General features: G+C 36.3%; 1 protein-coding gene across 2 annotated transcripts in view; it reads left to right on the forward strand.

Moving 5' to 3' along the window:
- The first annotated feature begins 444 nt into the window (after window positions 1-444).
- Window positions 445-20,924, forward strand: part of slc25a12 (solute carrier family 25 member 12) — a 30,488-nt gene continuing 10,008 nt past the window's right edge. For both annotated transcript variants that reach the window (XM_041261877.1, XM_041261878.1), the window contains exons 1-9: window positions 445-488; window positions 1,370-1,423; window positions 12,279-12,421; window positions 13,385-13,500; window positions 15,469-15,608; window positions 16,718-16,864; window positions 17,269-17,407; window positions 18,448-18,541; window positions 18,997-19,081. In XM_041261877.1, coding sequence (XP_041117811.1) covers window positions 477-488; window positions 1,370-1,423; window positions 12,279-12,421; window positions 13,385-13,500; window positions 15,469-15,608; window positions 16,718-16,864; window positions 17,269-17,407; window positions 18,448-18,541; window positions 18,997-19,081 — 930 coding nt within the window. In that variant the 5' untranslated portion in view covers window positions 445-476. The remainder of the gene's footprint in view (window positions 489-1,369; window positions 1,424-12,278; window positions 12,422-13,384; window positions 13,501-15,468; window positions 15,609-16,717; window positions 16,865-17,268; window positions 17,408-18,447; window positions 18,542-18,996; window positions 19,082-20,924) is intronic.

Genomic DNA, 20,924 nt, shown 5'->3' on the forward strand with positions numbered 1-20,924 from the left:
TCACATTTATCAGTGTTAAAGCTTTCCATTTAATGAGTGCATTTAGAGATATTCTTACATATACACTTGGGTAGAGACAGTTATTTTAATTTATTTGTAAAAACAAAATATGTATGGTCTTTCTCTCTCTCTCTCTCTCTCTCTCTCTCTCTCTCTCACTCGGCTCTTTCCTAAATCAGTCAGCCCCTCCATCAAGTAAAGACAGTAGTGTTCAAAATGAATGTGCTGTACAAAACTATTTGTAACTTACATGTGTATGTGTCTGTTCTAGCCATAGTGAACGTAACGGACACAGTATAGCAATGTATCGTTGTGAAACCGGCTCTACTTGCTAATGTAGCCATAGAGACAGAAATGACAGTAGCAGCAACCTGGAAGACTTCTTTGCGAGAGGCTGTGGGGTGAGTCTGCTCCCACACTCGAAATGTATTTACATTGGTCAGGCAAGCGCCTGCGCCAGTTACATCACACGCAGCATGGCGGTCAAGGTGATTCTGGTTGCTAGTATAAAACTTAGTAGATTGTCTTAATTGCTGTTATGTGTGTAGTTTACCGTATTGCAGTCTAAAGTCTATACACTTAGAAGTGAACTTGTAGTTAATGAATGCTCTTTTTTTTTTTAAAACAAAGGAACTCGTTACACTGATTTAGTATCTCAGCAACTGTGATCGGCCTGAACTGAGCTCTGTTTATTTTCTTGCATTGCAGAATATAGCCTTGGCGCTTCCGATAATTACTGAGTTAATCGGTTATTTAGCTAGTTAGTGCACGTTGTTTGCTATCAGTTGTATTTCCAATTGCGCCAGGAGTGGTAAGGCATTTCGTTAAATGCTGTAATGTTGAATGTGCATGTTGTGGTCGAGTTTTGCTGTGTGACAGCTGTATGTTGTGCACGATTTCTGCTATAGAATACATTTGTTAGCCTAGAAAGTACTGTTTTTCTAGCCTGTACGATCCTTGTGGGCACAGGTGCCTAGGTACCATTTCATTTTCTGTGTCACTCCTGCAGATCAGAAGATTCGATCGGGGTGGGGGAGAGGGGAGAAAAAAACAAAACTGTCATCATTTATTTATGTTGTTAAATTACTAAACAATACAAGACAATTTATGCATTCGGATTTATGACATTAATGGAAACACTGTCAGCAAGCCCTTTGTTTTTGTTATGTTACATATACAACACAAACAAGCCGCTGTCCTGAATACAGTGTGTGTAGTTACATCAGCAATCTGGATAAAAGCAGTTCTAGACCAAGTTGTTTATTATTAGATTTTTCTTGTCATACCCAGTACTGCTCTGGTTTGAGTGTAGTTTTGTTTTAACCAACAGCTGGTTTTAATTCCTATGTGAAACATGTATGTATTACAGGTACAATCAACAAAGAGGGCTGATGCAAATGAACTAAAATCACTATTTTCAAAGGTAAGACTTTATGACTGTAAAACTAAAATTTACTTGATTTTAGCAAGAAATAATGCTGTTCCATTTGCCTTGCATGTTTATGTATAACAGAAAATAGGGACTGTATGTAGTGGATATGGCATCTATACTCGGCAGCAATCCTTTTTTAAAGCATACTTTTTCAGTTGGTATTTGGTATTTAGTTTTCGTTCACTTTGGTGGCATTTTGACCATGGTGATCAGGTTTAACCTACATGCTCAGGTCATGTGACATGAAAATGAAACACAGCCAGACTTCAGAAATAGTCATGAGTGATAGCCAGGATACTTGTACACGCAGCCTTCAAATCTTGATTAATAAGACTAATAATGGGGACACACATAATACGTTTGTATTTTAATTCTTCATCAGAGGTTAGTTCACAAAAAAAAAAGGTGGGACCATAAGGACTACTGTTTTCACGCTCAGTTCTGTTCTTATTTATAATTTTTAGTTACATGCTTTGGAAATAAGACTACCATTGTATTGCTGTTTTTATCATGGTGAAAGTTTTTTAAATGAACATTTAGTTACTTGTGACTCCTACATTGGATGTTAATATATAGCGACATGTCTCGTAGGAAACTTTAAACGTCAGACTGCTTCATGTAGGGAGTCCTATTTTTTAACTGTTGTCCCTTGTGCCATCTTCTTATTCTCTGTCTCTCTCTTATTTCTGTCCTCCCTATTTTTACCCCCTGTAACAGGGTGAGGAGCCCTGTGCGTGATTGTTTATTTATTTTTAGAACGGGGTCTCCCCCTCCACCCCTGTGTCTTATTTGTGTTTTTATGATTTATTTGTTTGTAAATGTGATGGCGAGAGCCGTAGCTTTTGTTTGGCAGCGTGGGTGGGAAGCCCCATCCACAGTTAAAAACCTTGTGTAGAAGGTGGCCATCTCCTGAATTAAGTGATTAATTTGTTGCTAATAAGAGCTGGTCACCTGCACAGAAGCTTACAGCGCTCTGCTGTGTGTGTGGGTGTTTTGGGAAGGAGTAACAAGAGCGAGGTAAACAGAAAAGAAAAGAAAACTAAAAGAAATCTGTGTCCGTGAAGGCTACTGTTTTGGGGTTGAGATTTTGTTTTAACTTTTTCACTTTCGCTCTGTGAGAAAGTGTTTATTGTTTGAACATTTTATTTCTTTTTGTTTAAATAAAAAAAAAAAAAAAAAAAAAACGGGGCATGCCACGTCTTTTGTCCTGCAGTACCTGTTAGTGTTTTTGTTCCTGCTTCTGGCCTGACGTCATCACACGGCTACCCTGTGACACCCCCATATATCAAAATAATTATTACAGAGAACAAGGACTTATTATCATTAGTAAAAATCCAACAGTAGCATACGGTGTTCAGAGTAGCCACTTTTTTTTGCACACACATAAATATATTAGGGCTGTCACTCGATTAAAAAACTTTATCGGTTAATTTATGGGCATTAGTTGATTAATCCGTCCACATTTTTAATAAAGGTAACAATCTTATAGCTTATGTCCTGCATAGTAATACTTATATAATCAATAGAATCCAAAAAAAAAAAAAAAAAAATTAAAATAAGCCCAATTGGAATTTGATGTTTTTAAAAGCACAAGACAGCTGAGCTGTGTCTACCATTACAGCTACATACTTGGCTTGTTGTACTTTTTATTGCATCTAGCAAAACCTGCGACACCAAAGAGATTAAGTCTTTCTTAATCCTGTTAGAGGTACCCGAGAATGCTGTGGCTATTGACAAGTGATTTCTTAATATGCTGTCGTAGAAAGTGTCATAGAAAGTAATTCCACATAACTACCTTTATTTGAGGAATTGTTGCCTTCATTGTGCCCTCTGAAAGACAGTTTTTGCTGCTCATTGTGATGTATTGTAGCTCTACATTTCTGCTTATCCAGTTGAACATCAATCTGAGTTTGTCCAAAACTTTTGAGCGTTAGTGGCTTGCCAGTGACTTTGGGAACGCTCATGTTTTTTCGATAGACATCCTAGATTGCTGTAGCCAGTGCTGTTCCATATCACCTTTTCTGTACTGAACAAAAGACAGTCCCAACAGTATTTTTTTTAATTGACAGCTACCTGTAAGCCACAGATACCTTTTAATAATTAACATTTTGGAAGTGGCGAGTATATCCCTTCCCTGCCTGGGTCGTTTTGGGTATTTGTGGTATATACCTCAATTTTTAAACGCTCTTCAATTTTTTTCTGAGAAAGTTCCTTAAAAATGTATTCGGAACCGAATCGACTATGATGAATCTGTTGTCTGATGACATTTTTATTAATACTTAATTTCAACTATTACTTTGACGTTCTCAGTATGCTGTAATTCTCAATAATATGTCACACAAAATTTATTTGTTTGCTTACCTTAGCTTATTTATGTCCTGCCTGTGTTCAGTAATGATATGAAAGCTACAAAACCAGGGCAGACCTTTGACATTCTCATTGATTAAACTTACTCAGACCTTCAGCCGAGGCAGAGAATACCTTCAACTGTTTATGTCCCGCCTCCACTCTCTTATGATTGAACTGATACAGAAAAAATGCAGATCTTCTATTGGTAGATTTTATTTTATACACCACCCACTCGATATCCCAGGTCTCGGGGTCCAATATAAATTTGCTATTTATCGAGGGCTGTGATATAGCGAGAGACCCATAGAAAAACAAATACTGTTTTATCGTTTGTGTCAGGGTCCAGTATAATATTTTACGCAACCCGCTTTTTCTCATTTTTTGTATGAGAAGCAGCACATTGTTTTAATTCATACAGCAGAAGGTAAATGCTTTTCATCAATTTAAGTCTCCAATTTAATTTCATGAGTCTTCTTCTCCTTTGTGAAATGCACAAACCCACAGCATTGAAACAATCCCATTCCAAACATTGTTGCTAGGGAGCTGACGTCACTGCCTTGTGACTTTTGCTAGTGCATTGCTGCCACACGTGAACACCTCATTGGCTAAAACAAAAACCGCTTCAGCAAGTAGGTATTTAATTTGCTTGTGTGATTGTGCGATGCATGCATATATGATAACAGTGTGATATTAATGCTTTGTTTTTATTTGTTTTGTTTTGTATATTTTTGTTTGCGATGTACGAAATTAAACAAACAATAATTCTAAGTGAAATTGCAGCCAAGGCATGCCGTTAGACTGTAAAAATGGGGAGTCAACCCCAGGACCTCACTATATACGAATCCGCTGTATAGTAATGGCCGATTTAACGAGGGGTGTTTGTGTCATATATAAAATCTGTATAAGTGCAAAGAAACCTTTTTTTTTTTTTTTTTGTACACTGCAGTTATATCTCCTTTCAAACACACACACACACACACACACACACACATATATATATATATATATATATATATATATATATATATATATATATATATATATATATATATATATATATATATATATACACACACACACACACACACAAACAATATATATAGAGAGACAGAGACTAAAAGGGTTTGCATGGACAAGGGTTTGCATGGACATGTGTGTGAGAATGATTGCTAAAACAGTCACTGTAACGCAATCACATTAAAACAATGTTGGAGGGCATATTCTTTTATTTGACCCTGTGCTGTTTGAAGGCTTCCAGTTTATAAATAGAGGCATCTGTTTTTCGGGTGAGATTTTTCAGAATTAGTGTGAATGCGTTTTTAAAAAAATCAGGTAGAATTATTTCATGAACAAAAGGCTGGATTTTTAAATATATAATCAAGAAAGAATAAATATTTAGGTAGAAATCGCGTTTTATTTAGAAAGAAATAAACAAATACTTAAGCACAAATTGTTGACAACAAAGTTATCGTCAGCAGTTTAAATCCCCAAAGTATGTATATTTCCACACAGTGGGGTATGCAAACTTTTGACGACATCTCTCTCACACACACACACACACTCACTCACTCACTCACTCACTCACTCACTCTCACTCACTCACTCACTCAACATATGTGAAAACTACTTTACTCCCTGCTGTTTTACAGAGAAACGATCGACTCTTACATCTAAATGCTCTTGGCTTAAACACACACTCGTAAAACAAATAACTGGGAAGAAAAGTGTGCAAAAAAGCAAAAACTTTAAAGCTATATTGCTGTAATTTTGAAAAAAAAAATCTATCTATATTACACTAAGAAGCCACATTTTTGTAATAGGTAAATCAGATTACCGTCATCGGCGCCAGTTTTGCTCTGTTGCATTTGAATCACAGACAGCTGTGCATGCGTTGATTCACATACAGTATTTGCCTATTCGGGGAGTTTTCGTTTTTTGTTTTTTTTTGGGGTTAAAGCAGGTAAAACATGAAAATCAAACACCCTATTTATAAGTTACTTTGCATGCACTAGAGTTACAGCAGCCTATTGTGAGATCCCTGTAGTTTTATGTTAAAAGCTAGTTAAATATGAAAATGATGATTAAACATATCAGTGTGCTTTTGGTTGTATTATTGATGTTTAATGCAAAAAGTAAGAGAAAGCAAGAGTACCATTTAGATTGGTCATGACAATTTCAATTTGGTTATTTGCTTCATTTTAATGATCCAATTAAGTACTTGAGCCCTATATTGTCAGTCAAATCCTACACAGTAGTGTAAATTTATATTTTAATTCACAGCATATTAAGTCATGGCTGTGCTATTGTACTGTTTTGAAAGTGCGATAAGGTACTGTAGGGTGTCTTCTGCTTTTGGCACTCTACCCAGAGTGCCCTTTCAGAAAACTACCGGCACGTGTGCTGTGCCACTTAGGAACATAAGAAAGGTTACAAACGACAGGTGGCCATTTGGCCCATCTTGCTCATTCGGTTGTTAGTAGCTTATTGATCCCAGAATCTCATCAAGCAGCTTCTTGAAGGATCCCAGGGTGTTGGCTTCAACAACATTACTGGGGAGTTGGCTCCAGACTCCCACAATTCTCTGTGTAAGAAAAGTGGCTCCTATTTTCTGTTCTTTATCTAATCTCTGTTGGTAACCCCTGGTCCTTGTTTCTTTTTTCAAGTCAAAAAAGTCCCCTGGGTTGACATTGTCAATATATTTTAGAATTTAACGTTTTAGTCATATCACTGCATAGTCTTCTTTGTTCAAGACTAAATAGATTACATTTTTTTAGCCTGTCTGCATGTGACATACATTTTTAAAACAGGAATAATTATTGTGGCTGTTCTTTGCACTCTTTCTAGAGCAGCAATAATCTTTTTGTAGCGAGGTGACCAGAACTGAACACAATATTCTAGATGAGGTCTTACTAATGCATTGTAAAGTTTTAACATTACTTCCCTTGATTTAAATTCAACACTTTTCACTATATATCCAACCATTTTGTTGGCTTTTGTATAGCTTCCCCACATTGTCTAGATGAAGACATTTATGAGTCAAAATAAACTCCTACATCTTTTTCATAGTTTCCTTCTTCAGTTTCAGTATTTCCCATATGGTATTTATAATGCACATTTGTATTGCCTGCGTGCAGTAGTTTACACTTTTCTGTATTAAATGTCATTTGCCATGTGTCTGCCCAGTTCTGAATGCTGTCTAGATCATTTTGGATGAACTTTGCTGCTGCAATGGTGTTTGCCACCTCCTGTTTTTGTGTCATCTGCAATTGTCATTAACAAGTTTGCTTACTATACCAGCATCTAAGTCATTAATGTAGATTAGGAAGAGCAGAGGACCTAATACTGATCCCTGTGGTATTCCACTGGTTACCTCGCACCATTTTGAGGTTTCTCCTCTAATTGTTACTTTCTGTTTTCTACATATTAACCACTCCCTAATCCATGTGCATGTGTTTCCTTGGATCCCTACTGTGTTCAGTTTGAGAATTAATGTTTTATGCAGGACTTTGTCAAAAACTTTCTGGAAATCTAAATAAACCATGTCCTATGCTTTTGCAGTTATTTTTTGTCGATGTTGCATCCTCAAAAAATATCAAGCAGGTTAGTTAGACGTGATCTCCTGTTCCTAAAACCATGCTGACTGTCTCCCAGGATACTGTTACCATAGAGGTAATTTTCCATTTTGGATCTTATTATAGTTTCCATAAGTTTACATATAATAGAAGTCAGGCTTATTGGTCTAGATACCTGGTTTGGTTTTGTCTCCCTTTTTGTGGACCAGTATTACGTTTGCAATTCTTGTCTGATAGTACAACCCCTGTCTCAAGAGACTATTGCATGATCTTGGTTAGCGGTTTGTAAATAACTTCTTTCATTTTTTTGTGTACTATTGGGAGGATCTCATCCAGCCCAGGGGATTTGTTTAACTTCCTTTTTGACTTGCACTTGCAGTTTCAAGTATTCTTTCTGTGTACTTTGTTCTTTGTCATTTTGTTTTAGATTTTGATTTGTCTACTTTTGGGATGTAATTGTTTTGCGCCTCTAGTACTATTTTTTTTTTAATTTTTAAATAGCCATCCTTTTTCTGTGAATGTTTTCTCTATTTTATTCCAATCTACTTCTGTAAGTCTCTGTTTCATTCCTTCATAGTTTGCCTTTTTAAATTTGTAAACCTTAGCTTTAGTCAGTACTTTTGGGGTTTTAAAAAGCACTTCAAATGAGAACATGTTGTGATCTGAGTTTTAGATATTCTGTCTTTGCTGTTTGAAAAGACTAAATCAAGGCGTGCCCCCCTGTAGTGCCTTGGACAAATTGTGTTATGATAGTCATTTCTACCATTTCAGTTTTGACTGTCGTGATCCCCATCTGGTTTTCCCATTGTTGAAATCCCCCATTAGTATGGCTTCCCTTTTGCTTCACGCATTTCTAATGTAATTTTATAACAGATTATTTTGCTCAGTATCTGAATTTTGTCGGTCTATAGCATGCCCCTATTATTCCCTTTTGAATTTTGTCAATTCTGACCCCATATTGATTCTGCATAAGAACATAAGAAAGTTTACAAACGAGAGGAGGCCATTCGGCCCATCTTGCTCGTTTGGTTGTTAGTAGCTTATTGATCCCAAAATCTCATCAAGCAGCTTCTTGAAGGATCCCAGGGTGTCAGCTTCAACAACATTACTGGGGAGTTGATTCCAGACCCTCACAATTCTCTGTGTAAAAAAGTGCCTCCTATTTTCTGTTCTGAATGCCCCTTTGTCTAATCTCCATTTGTGACCCCTGGTCCTTGTTTCTTTTTTCAGGCTGAAAAAGTCCCTTGGGTCAACACTGTCAATACCTTTTAGAATTTTGAATGCTTGAATTAGGTCGCCACGTAGTCTGCTGTGTTCAAGACTGAACAGATTCAATTCTTTTAGCCTGTCTGCATATGACATGCCTTTTAAGCCCGGAATAATTCTGGTCGCTCTTCTTTGCACTCTTTCTAGAGCAGCAATATCTTTTTTATAGCGAGGTGACCAGAACTGCACACAATATTCAAGATGAGGTCTTACTAGTGCATTGTACAGTTTTAACATTACTTCCCTTGATTTAAATTCAACACTTTTCACAATGTATCCGAGCATCTTGTTAGCCTTTTTTATAGCTTCCCCACATTGTCTAGATGAAGACATTTCTGAGTCAACAAAAACTCCTAGGTCTTTTTCATAGATTCCTTCTCCAATTTCAGTATCTCCCATATGATATTTATAATGTACATTTTTATTTCCTGCGTGCAGTACCTTACACTTTTCTCTATTAAATGTCATTTGCCATGTGTCTGCCCAGTTCTGAATCTTGTCTAGATCATTTTGAATGACCTTTGCTGCTGCAACAGTGTTTGCCACTCCTCCTACTTTTGTGTCGTCTGCAAATTTAACAAGTTTGCTTACTATACCAGAATCTAAATCATTAATGTAGATTAGGAATAGCAGAGGACCTAATACTGATCCCTGTGGTACACCACTGGTTACCACACTCCATTCTGAGGTTTTTCCACTAATCAGTACTTTCTGTTTTCTACATGTTAACCACTCCCTAATCCATGTACATGTGTTTCCTTGAATCCCAACTGCGTTCAGTTTGAGAACTAATCTTTTGTGCGGGACTTTGTCAAAAGCTTTCTGGAAATCTAAATAAACCATGTCATATGCTTTGCAATTATCCATTATCGATGTTGCATCCTCAAAAAAATCAAGCAAGTTAGTTAGACACGATCTCCCTTTCCTAAAACCATGTTGACTGTCTCCCAGGATCCTGTTACCATATAGGTAATTTTCCATTTTGGATCTTATTATAGTTTCCATAAGTTTGCATATAATAGAAGTCAGGCTTACTGGTCTGTAGTTGCCTGGTTCAGTTTTGTTTCCCTTTTTGTGGATCGGTATTACGTTTGCAATTTTCCAGTCTGTCGGTACCACCCCTGTGTCAAGAGACTGCTGCGTGCTCTTGGTTAGCGGTTTGTAAATTACTTCTTTCATTTATAAGAACATATTTCATTTATAAGAACATAATAAATGAAATATGTTCCAGATAGTAGTTTGTTCCAGATTTAACACCTGGGCTTCAAGACTATTTTTGATGTGTAGCGCTTCTGTCCTGCCTATCTTTCCTATACAGGGTATACCCATTAGTATTATATTCATCTCCGTCACTCTGGGATAACCAAGTTTCTGTAACACTGTTAGTGCAGTAGCTTCAAATTATGTTGTGTTTTTGAGACTTCTAGCATTTAGATAAATAGATTTAATGGCTATCTTGCCTGAGCTGTTGCCCTTGTTTTGATGTAGTCTCCCTTCTGTTTTTTTTGTTGACTTCTCCCCCCTCCGTTTGAACCTCCTCGAGGATCCTTTCTCCGTGTAGATTGCTTCCCTTTTTATTTAAGTGCAGTCTGTCCCACCTATATAGATAGTCCTTGTTGTAGAATGTGGTCCAATGTTTAAGTTAGGTGAAGCCGCTTTTTTCTTTTTGCTGCCTAGCCAGCACCGTTTCTGGGGTCCTGGATGTTGTTCCTTTTGTTCTCTTGATGCTGGTTTTGATCGTATAAATTTTGAAGTGGTCCAAACTTGTTTGACATTTTGATTTCTGGTAGTTGTGTATTGACTAAGTTTCTTTTTTTTTTTTTTTTTTTACCTGTCTCTGCCTATCTGAACCCAGCTGTTTGGACCCTCTCCCTGGTGGCTTTCTGTCTGTTAGGGATGCAAACTTCCAACAATTTCAGATGTGCCATCTCCTCAAAATCCTGTTCCTCTGTCATTTCGTGCAGCTCCATTTCTAGCATACTTACTCGTTGAAGCAAGTCCTGGATCGTGCGGCACTTTACACACACTTGGTTTAGCTCTGCTGGATTTTCTTGGATTTCCCACATCATGCAGGTGTCACAGATTACTGACTTGAATCTGATCAGCTGACCTGAGTTTTTGCTTGTTATCAGAAAAAGACACGCAGCTGTTTCAGCTGCAGTAATTTCCCAGTTTACTGTATTTTCTGATAAAGCAGTTAAAGATTTAATTTCTCTGCACTCTTCTGCTCTCCACGCTTCCGTGTGATCGCTGATATTTCTGTGTTGCAGGTTGTTGTTATTGTTTTTCTCTGTAATTTAAGGCAACATTTCTATGAATGTGTCTTCCATAGAATGAAGATATTTGTAGTTCAAAGTAACACAGTCTATTCCTGTTTGCTGTTGGAAGAACTCATTCTTCATTTACAGGCCCAGGTTACATCTCAGCCCTGTTTTAATGCATTCCTGTACACTGTACAACCAAATACATTCATATGATACTTGTATATAGGACAGGTGAAAATAATCTATACAAGTTATATTGAACGTATTGAAGAATGTAAGTATGTATTTTACATTTGGTTTTGTTGGTATCTCTATGAAATACTAGTCGGAAGATTGATTCAATTTGAAATGAATGAATGTCTAAACATGTAGCGGTCTAGAAATATGAATCGATGCAATTGTTAGCACTCCACTAAAAGTAATAAAGGGAAGTAAAAAGTCAATTTAACACAGCCCAGCTGCCAATGCAATATAAACCAGCCTTTACTCTGCATACCAATTTAAATCTACTGCAGAGTTCCCGTGTATTCTTCTGCTGAGGAAATAAACTTCTGTTAATCAATAAACCAGGCAGAGCTATTGATACAAAGGAGAGATTTTGTGAAGCTTTTGGTGCTGCAATCTCATTTATGTTCGATAAAGAAACTCGGATATAGTTACATTTTTTTTATATTGCAGTGCCAATGTGGTGTTTTTCATTGTGCTGCCTTTTCAGTTATATTCATATTTGTATATTTAGGAAGGCTACTCTAAAAGCCGGGGGGGGGGGGTATTCTAACCTCCTGTATATAGACACAGGAAGATGCCTGTTTAGAAGAGTGTAGGTCATTTCACGTGTTAGTACAAAAGATTTAGAAGTGAGTACTTTTTCGAGATTTACAGTTATACTGTATTTACAGTATAATCGTAGATCTCGAAAAACTACTCGCTTCTAAATCTTTTGTAGTCATTTTTGTATTACTTTAGTATAAATGCATGTTAATTTGGATTCATATGTTGTTTTTTTCTGACTTTATGTGAACGAAAAGACACACATTTGCCCATTTTCCCATTGGAAATAGTGATATTTTGAAATATCACTGTCCTGGTCACAAAAACAAAGCTTGTGGGAAATAATAGCCATTTTCTATACTTTTGAGGCATAAGCAATTAGGAAATAACAATACTACGCAGGAACAAAAATTGTGTTACATAGTGTAATTTATGCCAGACTTTGATGCGTTGACGTGACGCGCTCGGTGTGAAAGGACCTTGCAGTGATAATCACTTGGGCACTGCAGCTTTAAAACACCATGTCTGCAGTTGTTGCTTGAACACAAATAAGCATAATAACAGTATGTTGGTATGCATGCTTTCACTGTCATTGTTTGACTCTTTAATATTTTCTCTTTGTAGTACTCGAGTGTGGAGAAGGATGGGGAGCGTTACATGACCCCTGCAGATTTTGTGCAGAAATATCTTGGACTGCACACGGAACCACTTCACAACCCTAAGACAGTGCAGCTGATAGCTGGTGTGGCAGATACGACTAAAGATGGGTGAGTGTCTGCCCACACTATACTAAAATACATTCACTTCAAATAACTTCTTTTAGCAAACCAAGAAATGATTGAAAGACCAGTTAAATCATTTTTTTTTTATTTACATTGTGCTTGCAAGGCAACCTGGATTTATTTATTTAAAAATGTGCAAAGATTACACCAATGAGTAAAAAAAAAAAAAAATGAATGAAATTGTATATGCAACAGGTTTCTATTATTGAAGTAAAAGCATTGCAAACCAGGCCCTTTTTGTCAAGTGAAATTGAATCTGAATAAATGTTGCACTACTTCTATGTTTTTTTTTTTTGTTTTTTTTTTATAATAATAATTGCATTTCTGATTAGGAAAGATTTACCTCAATGTTGTGCTGTTTGGCTTGTTATGTAACCTTTGTCAGCTGTGTGCATAGGTGGTCATGACTTTGTAGTTGTGGAGTAACATGCATCCTTTTTTTGCTTGTTAAAGTAATTTAAATACAAGCTGTTGCTTCCTGTTACGTAGTGGCTGCCCATTCTAACCAGTGGTGATGTAGAGCACAGGAAGTGACCTGTGGTGTTTTATCCAGCAGATTTGAATTTTCACTTTTATCAGACATGCTTACATAACCCCTTGCATTTTTTATGATCATAAATTATATCTTGCTTCACAGATTTAAAATGTAGATTTTTTTGTTTTGTTTTGTTCAGAATGTCTTTTCAAAATACAGCCCCTCCATGTTCTACTTTTAAATAATGCACCAAGCTGGTTCTGCCTTCGCTTTACAGTAATGAATAAAATGAATCATCCAGGGTCCTGAGTATAAATGTTCTTTTGTACTTATTAAAAGTCCTGTTATATACTGTTATCCATGGTAATCAGTCCAACAAATCATTACTGTTGTGTGTTTGTGTGTGTAATATATATACACACACACACACAGTTTCTGTCTTTCTAAGCAATGTCTGCTCTTTCCCAAAATAGGCTGATCTCCTTCCAAGAGTTCCTGGCCTTTGAGTCAGTTCTGTGTGCCCCTGATGCTATGTTTATAGTAGCCTTTCAGTTATTTGACAAGAATGGCACTGGAGATGTCTCTTTTGGTAAGTGGATATAAAAGCATCTCTTTAATTTGGTTACTAAGCAAAAAAAAAAAAACTAGTGGATCTTGAAATCTTGCCTGTTATTTTTAAGAAAAATAAAACCATGTTTGCTTCTTTTTTAGTTTTAAACATGCTGTAGCTGCTCCAAGTAGCATGCCTACCAGGTCAGCCTTCAAGGGTTATGGGTTAGACATCACATGTATTTAGTTTACTGGAAAGCATTGGCAGTCACCAGGGATTATAAGAGCGGTTCATCATAGTTTATTGTAGATCAGTGAATTATCACTTTTTACATTCCTGTTAGAGGTGGTGCAAAACATGCATTAACAGAACAAGCAAAATGTACTTCAATTCAATACCATACTCTTTCAGTTTTTAAAGGGATTTGCTATAATGGGGGGAAAACGGGAAAACTTCTATGAATCTTGTTTAAATATTTAAGGTCAAATAACACCTCCTGTGCTTTTGTATTCATAGATTAGATAGTTGTGAGATAATAAGTATGCAATGCTTACTGTGTATCAATTGTAAGTGTGAAAACTTGTAAAAGTACTGTTATAAATGTAGCGTTTACTTACAATTCGTTTCAGCTAGCTCACTTTAGATTGGTACTTGTTTTGTTTTCTGGACATGGTGAGAGCACTTGTGAGCTTTTGGTCTCCTGTGTTACTGATTCGTTTTATGTAGAAGGATGCTTGTTCCTCCTCCTTTTTTTTTTTATATAAGTGATCATTGGGTTTGGCTGCAGTATATTACATAAATCACTACATGAACTTCACACCGTGGGACTCTCAGATTGTTTGTGACTAAGAGGGGTTGTGCTTCCAAGGGGTCTGCTGTTAGGATTAGCTGCAGGGTTAGGGTTTACATTAACCCCGCCCCCCCTTGAAATATTTCATTTCTAGTAAAACAAAATGAGTCAGGTCTTGAGTGAGACTTGGCAGGGGAACAATCAAACTGTAACCTGTATCCGTAGCAACAGAACTGGTAAGTAAGATAATGAAGGGTTACGGTATCTATTAGGATGCTTTGTGTACAAGAAAAAAAGTATGAAGCCTCTTTCACACTGGCACTCCTACCTGGGCCCGGTCCCGGGTCACAATCCCGCGTAGTGTGAAACCACATACCTGGGTCGTACCCAGGTTAACCAGGGTCCCAGTGACCCACCTCAGGATGTGGCTTGACATGCTTTGACCCGGGTTGAGAGAGACAAAGTGCTTGTTGTCCGTTTGTGAGCCGACACAATGACGATTAACATTTGGGCCGACGGTTCAATCCAGCGAAGCTTGGGTAAAAGCGTCAGTAACAAGCTGCTTCCGGGGCATTGATATGCGTAGGTCAACCCTGCTTTTGTCAAAACTGAGTAGAGCATGCCAGTGTGAAAGTGGCCTAAGATGAATACAAACAGAGGAATGATCTCAAAACATCTGCACGACATAAGGTAAATGCAAAGACTAACGCCAAAATAGCAAATATGTGGGAGTGCTTTGTTTGTAATCTAGAAAGCAAACCATTTACTGGTGTGGAGGGTTTTTAGAAAAATAAGTGTTTAAAAAAAGTATAGTAAAAATTATGAAAAAAGCATAAATAAATATGTGATTTATTATTTATCTCAAATAATAGGGTGTTCAGATTAACATGGGAGGTCTTTTGAAATTAAATTTAGTATTTTGTCTTAATTGTTCTAATCCCTGAGGCATCCATTGGCTTTTGTGTAGTTAATGATACATTTTACCTCAGGCTATCAATAGTCCTGACTACATGTGGTATTACAGACACCTACTGTAGACCTGTTCGTTTTAAGTGGCATTTTCCTTTTTGCCACAGTTGATGCCTTGCTTAAGATCTTTTACTTATATTTTCCTTCTTTGTCTCACTACCTGGTTATATAAATATTTTATTTATTTATTTTTTAAAGATGTGTCAAGGTATTGAATGATTCAATATTTATCTTTTTTTTTTCCATAGAAAATGTCAAAGATATATTTGGACAGACAGTTAGTCACCATCATATCCCTTTTAATTGGGACTGTGAATTCATTAGACTTCACTTTGGCCATGACAGAAAGAAACACCTAAGCTATTCTGAGTTCACTCAGTTTTTGCAGGTAAGTTCTGACTAGGTATGATCTCACCTTCAGTATTGGTCGTGTTGCTATTTAAAAAAAAAAAAAATTGCAAATAGTTATTGTATTGGTAGAGTTTATGGTTTCTTTGAAGTCTTTTCAAAACTGTCAGAATTAGGTTCATACATCAGTCATCAGACAGGATAGGAACTTTACATTAATATTTTGCTTGCAGCATTAAGGTTTTACAGATAGAAACTAAATATTACAGCATTTGAATATAAAACTATAGCCATATGCAGTACATCTTTATTCATTTTAGTATGTCAATATTTTACATACACTTAATTACAGCATGAGAATTTGGATTTTTCTTTGGAACTGACATAATGTTTATATTTTGTAAATACAGTTGTTATTATTCATGGGAGTTTATAAATGTGTTCAGATGTACCCTACAGGCATTGCTGATGATGGATAAGACCCCAGGGGTCAACCACAAAGTAGTGTGCCTGATTTAAAATGAATGAGAAGTGTAAACCCTGGTACGAGTCGGGGGGACCACCTACACTGTGCTCTTTAAAAATGTGTGGTAGTCCTCTGTAGTTAGAATCTGTTCTGTAGCACTTGGATGCATTTGATGTGTGGTGTCCCGAAACAAGACATGCTTGGTAGACGCTGGAGGGGTGGGTCTAGTCAAGGTGTTTACACAAAAGTGTTACTTGATCTCTAACATTTGAATATACTGCAAGTGTTCTCATTGCCCCTAAGGACTCTTGCCAGAGGTACAACCCAACTTCATTATTAAGCAATCTTTTCTGTCCTTTACAAGGTGTGTAGTAGAAAGGGGGTTTAAAGGGGATGACTAACTTGTAAAAGTAAATGTTATCGCTGTGTTTACAGCTTATTTAAACTAAATGAGCACTTGTAGACATTATATTGGCTAAATGGTTTTATTCTTTAAAACATGACTTTATAGTATCATTGTGTAGCCTAGCCAAATTTAAAGATTTATATAGTGTCCCACCCCCTAATTATTAAAAAAAGGATTACATTTTGCTTCCTTACATAGTCTAGGGTCTTGCTTTTCAAAAGCCTGTCTAATATGAAGGATCTCGTTGTAACCTTTCTTTCTTCTTGACAATGTCTAGGAGTTACAATTGGAACATGCAAGGCAAGCTTTTGCTCAGAAGGATAAAACCAAGAGTGGTGCCATTACAGCCATAGATTTCAGTGATATCATGGTGACCATCCGCTCCTACATGCTCACACCTTTTGTTGAAGAGAACCTGGTTTCAGTAAGTAAAGAACATTTTATTTGTAGGTTTTCATTTGGATTGATGGTAGATTTAAATAGCAGGGGTAGAAGGGGAATGACATCATCTGCCAAAAGGTGTTTTGTGTTCATCTTAAAGTTGTGCATTCTGTTTTCTGTGATTTCTCAATGATGGAAGCCCTCCTTGAAGCGAATAATGGCTCAATTTGATAACACTTAGGGCACCATTACAGGGTCCTCCTTGACCCAAACTGGTGGTCCCATCGATTGGTGTATCAACCTGCTAAGTTTCGTAGCTTTGCATTAAATGTGTTTTTTTTACATGTTCGCTGCACTTTATGATCACCCAGTATGTTTGAGGTGAATGTAATGGGCAGTTATTTTAACAGTGCCAGTGAATCACTGTTGGTCTGTTTTCTCTTGCAGGTGGCAGGTGGAAGCATCTCTCATCAAGTCAGCTTCTCGTACTTCAATGCGTTTAACTCCTTGCTAAACAACATGGAGCTCATTCGAAAAATATACAGCACTTTAGCGGGATCACGGAAAGATATACTGGTTACTAAAGGTACAATGTTATTCATGTTTATGAAACTAAACTTTACATGCAGAAAAAAATATCAGTGAACCATGCAGATAAGGTGAAATGTATTTTATACGATTTTCAAGCAAACGAAACCTTAGGAGCCATAGAAGCTTCAAGTTAACACAATTTTGATGGGTGATATATATATGTACATGATAAAATAATTCTTTCTTCAGCAATAACATGCACATTAACATACAGGTGTTCTTACCAGCTGACATTCAGAGGCAAGTGACTAAATGCTAGTTTTGAATTTGCAGTAACTTCTAATATATTTACTTCTGGCATATTGACCGTTTCTTTTTCTGCTGTCTTGTTGATTTCATGCTTAGTTCATTTTCATGGCTTCCTGTTTGTTGTCACCTGTCTCCTGCTGTAGTTGAAAATCTTGCCATGTAGCGATTTGTGACAACCGGAAAATGAAACGCAACAGAAAAAATAGTTGGCATATGCATTTAAAAAAAAATCATAAGACAGCTAAGCTCAAACATCAGAGACATTTGGGAATGAGTTTTGCATTATCTACATATTTTATGAAAAATATAATTCTTGTGTCTTTTGTTAACACACAAGTCTGTTGGAGCTGCACAGAGCACAAAATGTAAATGTAAATGTAAACCATTTAAAGTACAGGAGTTGGACAAAAAAAACCCACAAACTGATATACAGCAAATATTTTGTGTTGTGTAAATTGTTCCCGTGGCATTAAAAAATAAAAAAAATAAAAAAATACATGATTTACTGATATTTGAAGTTAGATGGGCCATTTGTTACAACATGAATGCATGGGGTTTGGGTGTAAATCTGCTTCGTTAGCTAAATTGATTGAATGGTATTTTTTTAATAAAATAAAAACACATTGCTGCCTATGGCAGCCCTTTTGTCCAGTGCCTGTACATACTACAGTTTAAACCTAATGTCTATGCCTGTGTTGAAACTTCATCTTCATATCTTGTCCCCCCCCCCCCCCCCACCACCACCACCACCACCACCACCTCCCACATCAACTTTTAAAAAATAAGAGGAATTTGTTCATGCTGCCAATAAATTTGGTCAGATTACACCGTTGGAGATCGACATCCTTTTCCAGCTTTCTGACCTTTACGTTCATACTGGGTAAATATTTTAATTGAACCTTTTTCTTCTAGATTTTACAAACATAATAGATCCTATAAATTGAGCAGATTAGAAAATAGAAATTTAAAAAAAAATGAATAAAGCTGCAGTCATAAAGTTATTCTTTTGTTTATTGTGTTCATACATCTTGAACTCATGTGCTGAAAACCAAGAAAGAGGCAGGATATTTGGTCTCCTATGGATCTTTTCCTAGTGGGCATATTTGTTTGCTTGATCACATTTGGCTCCTATACAGTGTGGGTTGCAAGCATAGGGGGTATTTTTGGTCTGCCTTGGCTAGCTATGTATATTGCTGATGTTAAATGCAGCAGTAAAAAAACAAAAAATGTGTGGAAAATCTTACTTCATTCTCTGTAAATATAGTGAAGAAATAGCCAAAGATTAGGTTTAAATTCTCTAATGAGATGTTTCTCCCCCATGGTTTTTGCATGGAGACGGCTCGCGCTGGCAGATATTGAGAGAATAGCACCATTGGAGGAGGGTGCCCTGCCCTACAACCTGGCAGAAATGCAGCGGCAGGTAGATCAAGCATTTCAGAAAAACATGTTTATTTTGTCTTTTTTTTTTTTTTTTTAAAGAATAGTACATATACCAAACCCTGTCAACTGCTTGATAAAACACGTATGTTTATTTAGTGTTAATAATTTTAGCAGGATTCAAGTCACAATGTAATTAATAGCACTTTGAAGTGTCTTAGTACCATATTTGTTCTAAATCTAATCTCTCTCTTAAAATAAGAAATCTTATGCCAAAATAATCTGTTTTAATTTTAAGATCTTAAACTACCTTTTATTTTTGATATAGCAGGCTAAACTATGCTTTTGCCTTTATGTATCAGGACAAGGTGGATATCAAAATGAGCTTAAATAAAAATAAATAAATCTATATGTCAAACAAAAGTAAGATTTTTTTAATTTTTATATGTATTAATATTTAATGTAGTTTTAATATTTTATACACTTTATGAATGTAATATTTTAATCTTAGCTGAGACACCACTGCAGTCTGAGTGGACTGTCCTGTATGACTACTTTTACATATCTTTACTTGGGATAGACTGCAGCTGCAGTATAGGTGATGACAGACAGGTGTGTACTTGGCTTGGGGCTAAGAAAGGTGTTGAATCGAACAAAGAGCAGGACTAAATAGACACTTGACATAAGTAATTAAGATGGGGTGTCTGTTTACTTATGACAAGACTGTACATATTGGTTATCTTCTCATTGTGTTCTTACTTTTACTTAATCTTCAAATGCCTGTATATTGGAACATAATTATAAATATATTTTTTAGCAAAGAACTAAAAGATTGACGTTCAAGGTACAGTCTAAATGTGTAACTGCTGTTTATTTGATTCACAACTGTGAATTTTTTCACAGTAAATACTGAGTACACATACAGTGTAAATGCCTAGCTGGAGGCAACAGGTAAGGTAAAGCCAATCATGAAACATTTATCAAATTCTTAAGTTATGTAAACATTTTGAGTATGCTATAGAATGGCAGTTATTGGTCTTAAAAGGCCATAGAAAACTTTGAAATATAATCTGCTACCTGAGAAAAGATATTCTATTTGATCAAAGTGATGTTCTTTCAAAAGAAACAGACATCTTCAGTCAGGGTAGCTTTTGGCAAGATTAAACTTTGTATAAAAGCACATTTAATGCTTTGGACTTGGGGAGGATTTGTGGAGCTTCCAAAGTTCCTGTAGTTCCTTCCTAAGCTAAAACAAAGTAAATAGGGTGTGCTGTTGGTTGTTGAATCTTTTGCAGAATGAAAGGATGTGTGATACTTATCAAGTTTAGTGGCCAAAATTGTGCAAGTTATTTCCATTGTGTGCATTTGCACCAAAAAATGAGATTACAAATCCAACATTTCAGTCTTCTCAGAAATGTTAACATAAGTTTCTCATTGTAGTAATAAATGCAAAACACTGTGATGCCTAAACTCCCACAGGCACTGTCTCCATAGTACAGCTGTGTCTTGTGGACGATTCCATGCATGCAATGTGGCAGACTGCCTTTGGAGAGTAGCACTGTAATTTTGGAGGAGATACTGAGATATCGATCTCAACATTGACTAAACGTGTGATACAAATTTCTTAATGAAACAGAGTGGTTTATGGTTGCTGTTTTGAATTAACATGAAGTATATCCAGATGCAGACAGAATCGGAAGGATATGTATTAAAACTTGCAGAACATGCTGATTTTTGTACATTATATTAGTAAAGAAGGGTTAGCTACTGTAATGAAGTTCAACAAATGAAACCTATTATATAGAAATATTAAAATTTATGAATTTCATTATTAAGTAAAATATCTATGACCATTTTGACTTTCAATAAGAAATTCTTCCCCTCGG

This window comes from Polyodon spathula, chromosome 10 (genome assembly GCF_017654505.1).
Source record: "Polyodon spathula isolate WHYD16114869_AA chromosome 10, ASM1765450v1, whole genome shotgun sequence".
NCBI lineage: Eukaryota > Metazoa > Chordata > Actinopteri > Acipenseriformes > Polyodontidae > Polyodon > Polyodon spathula.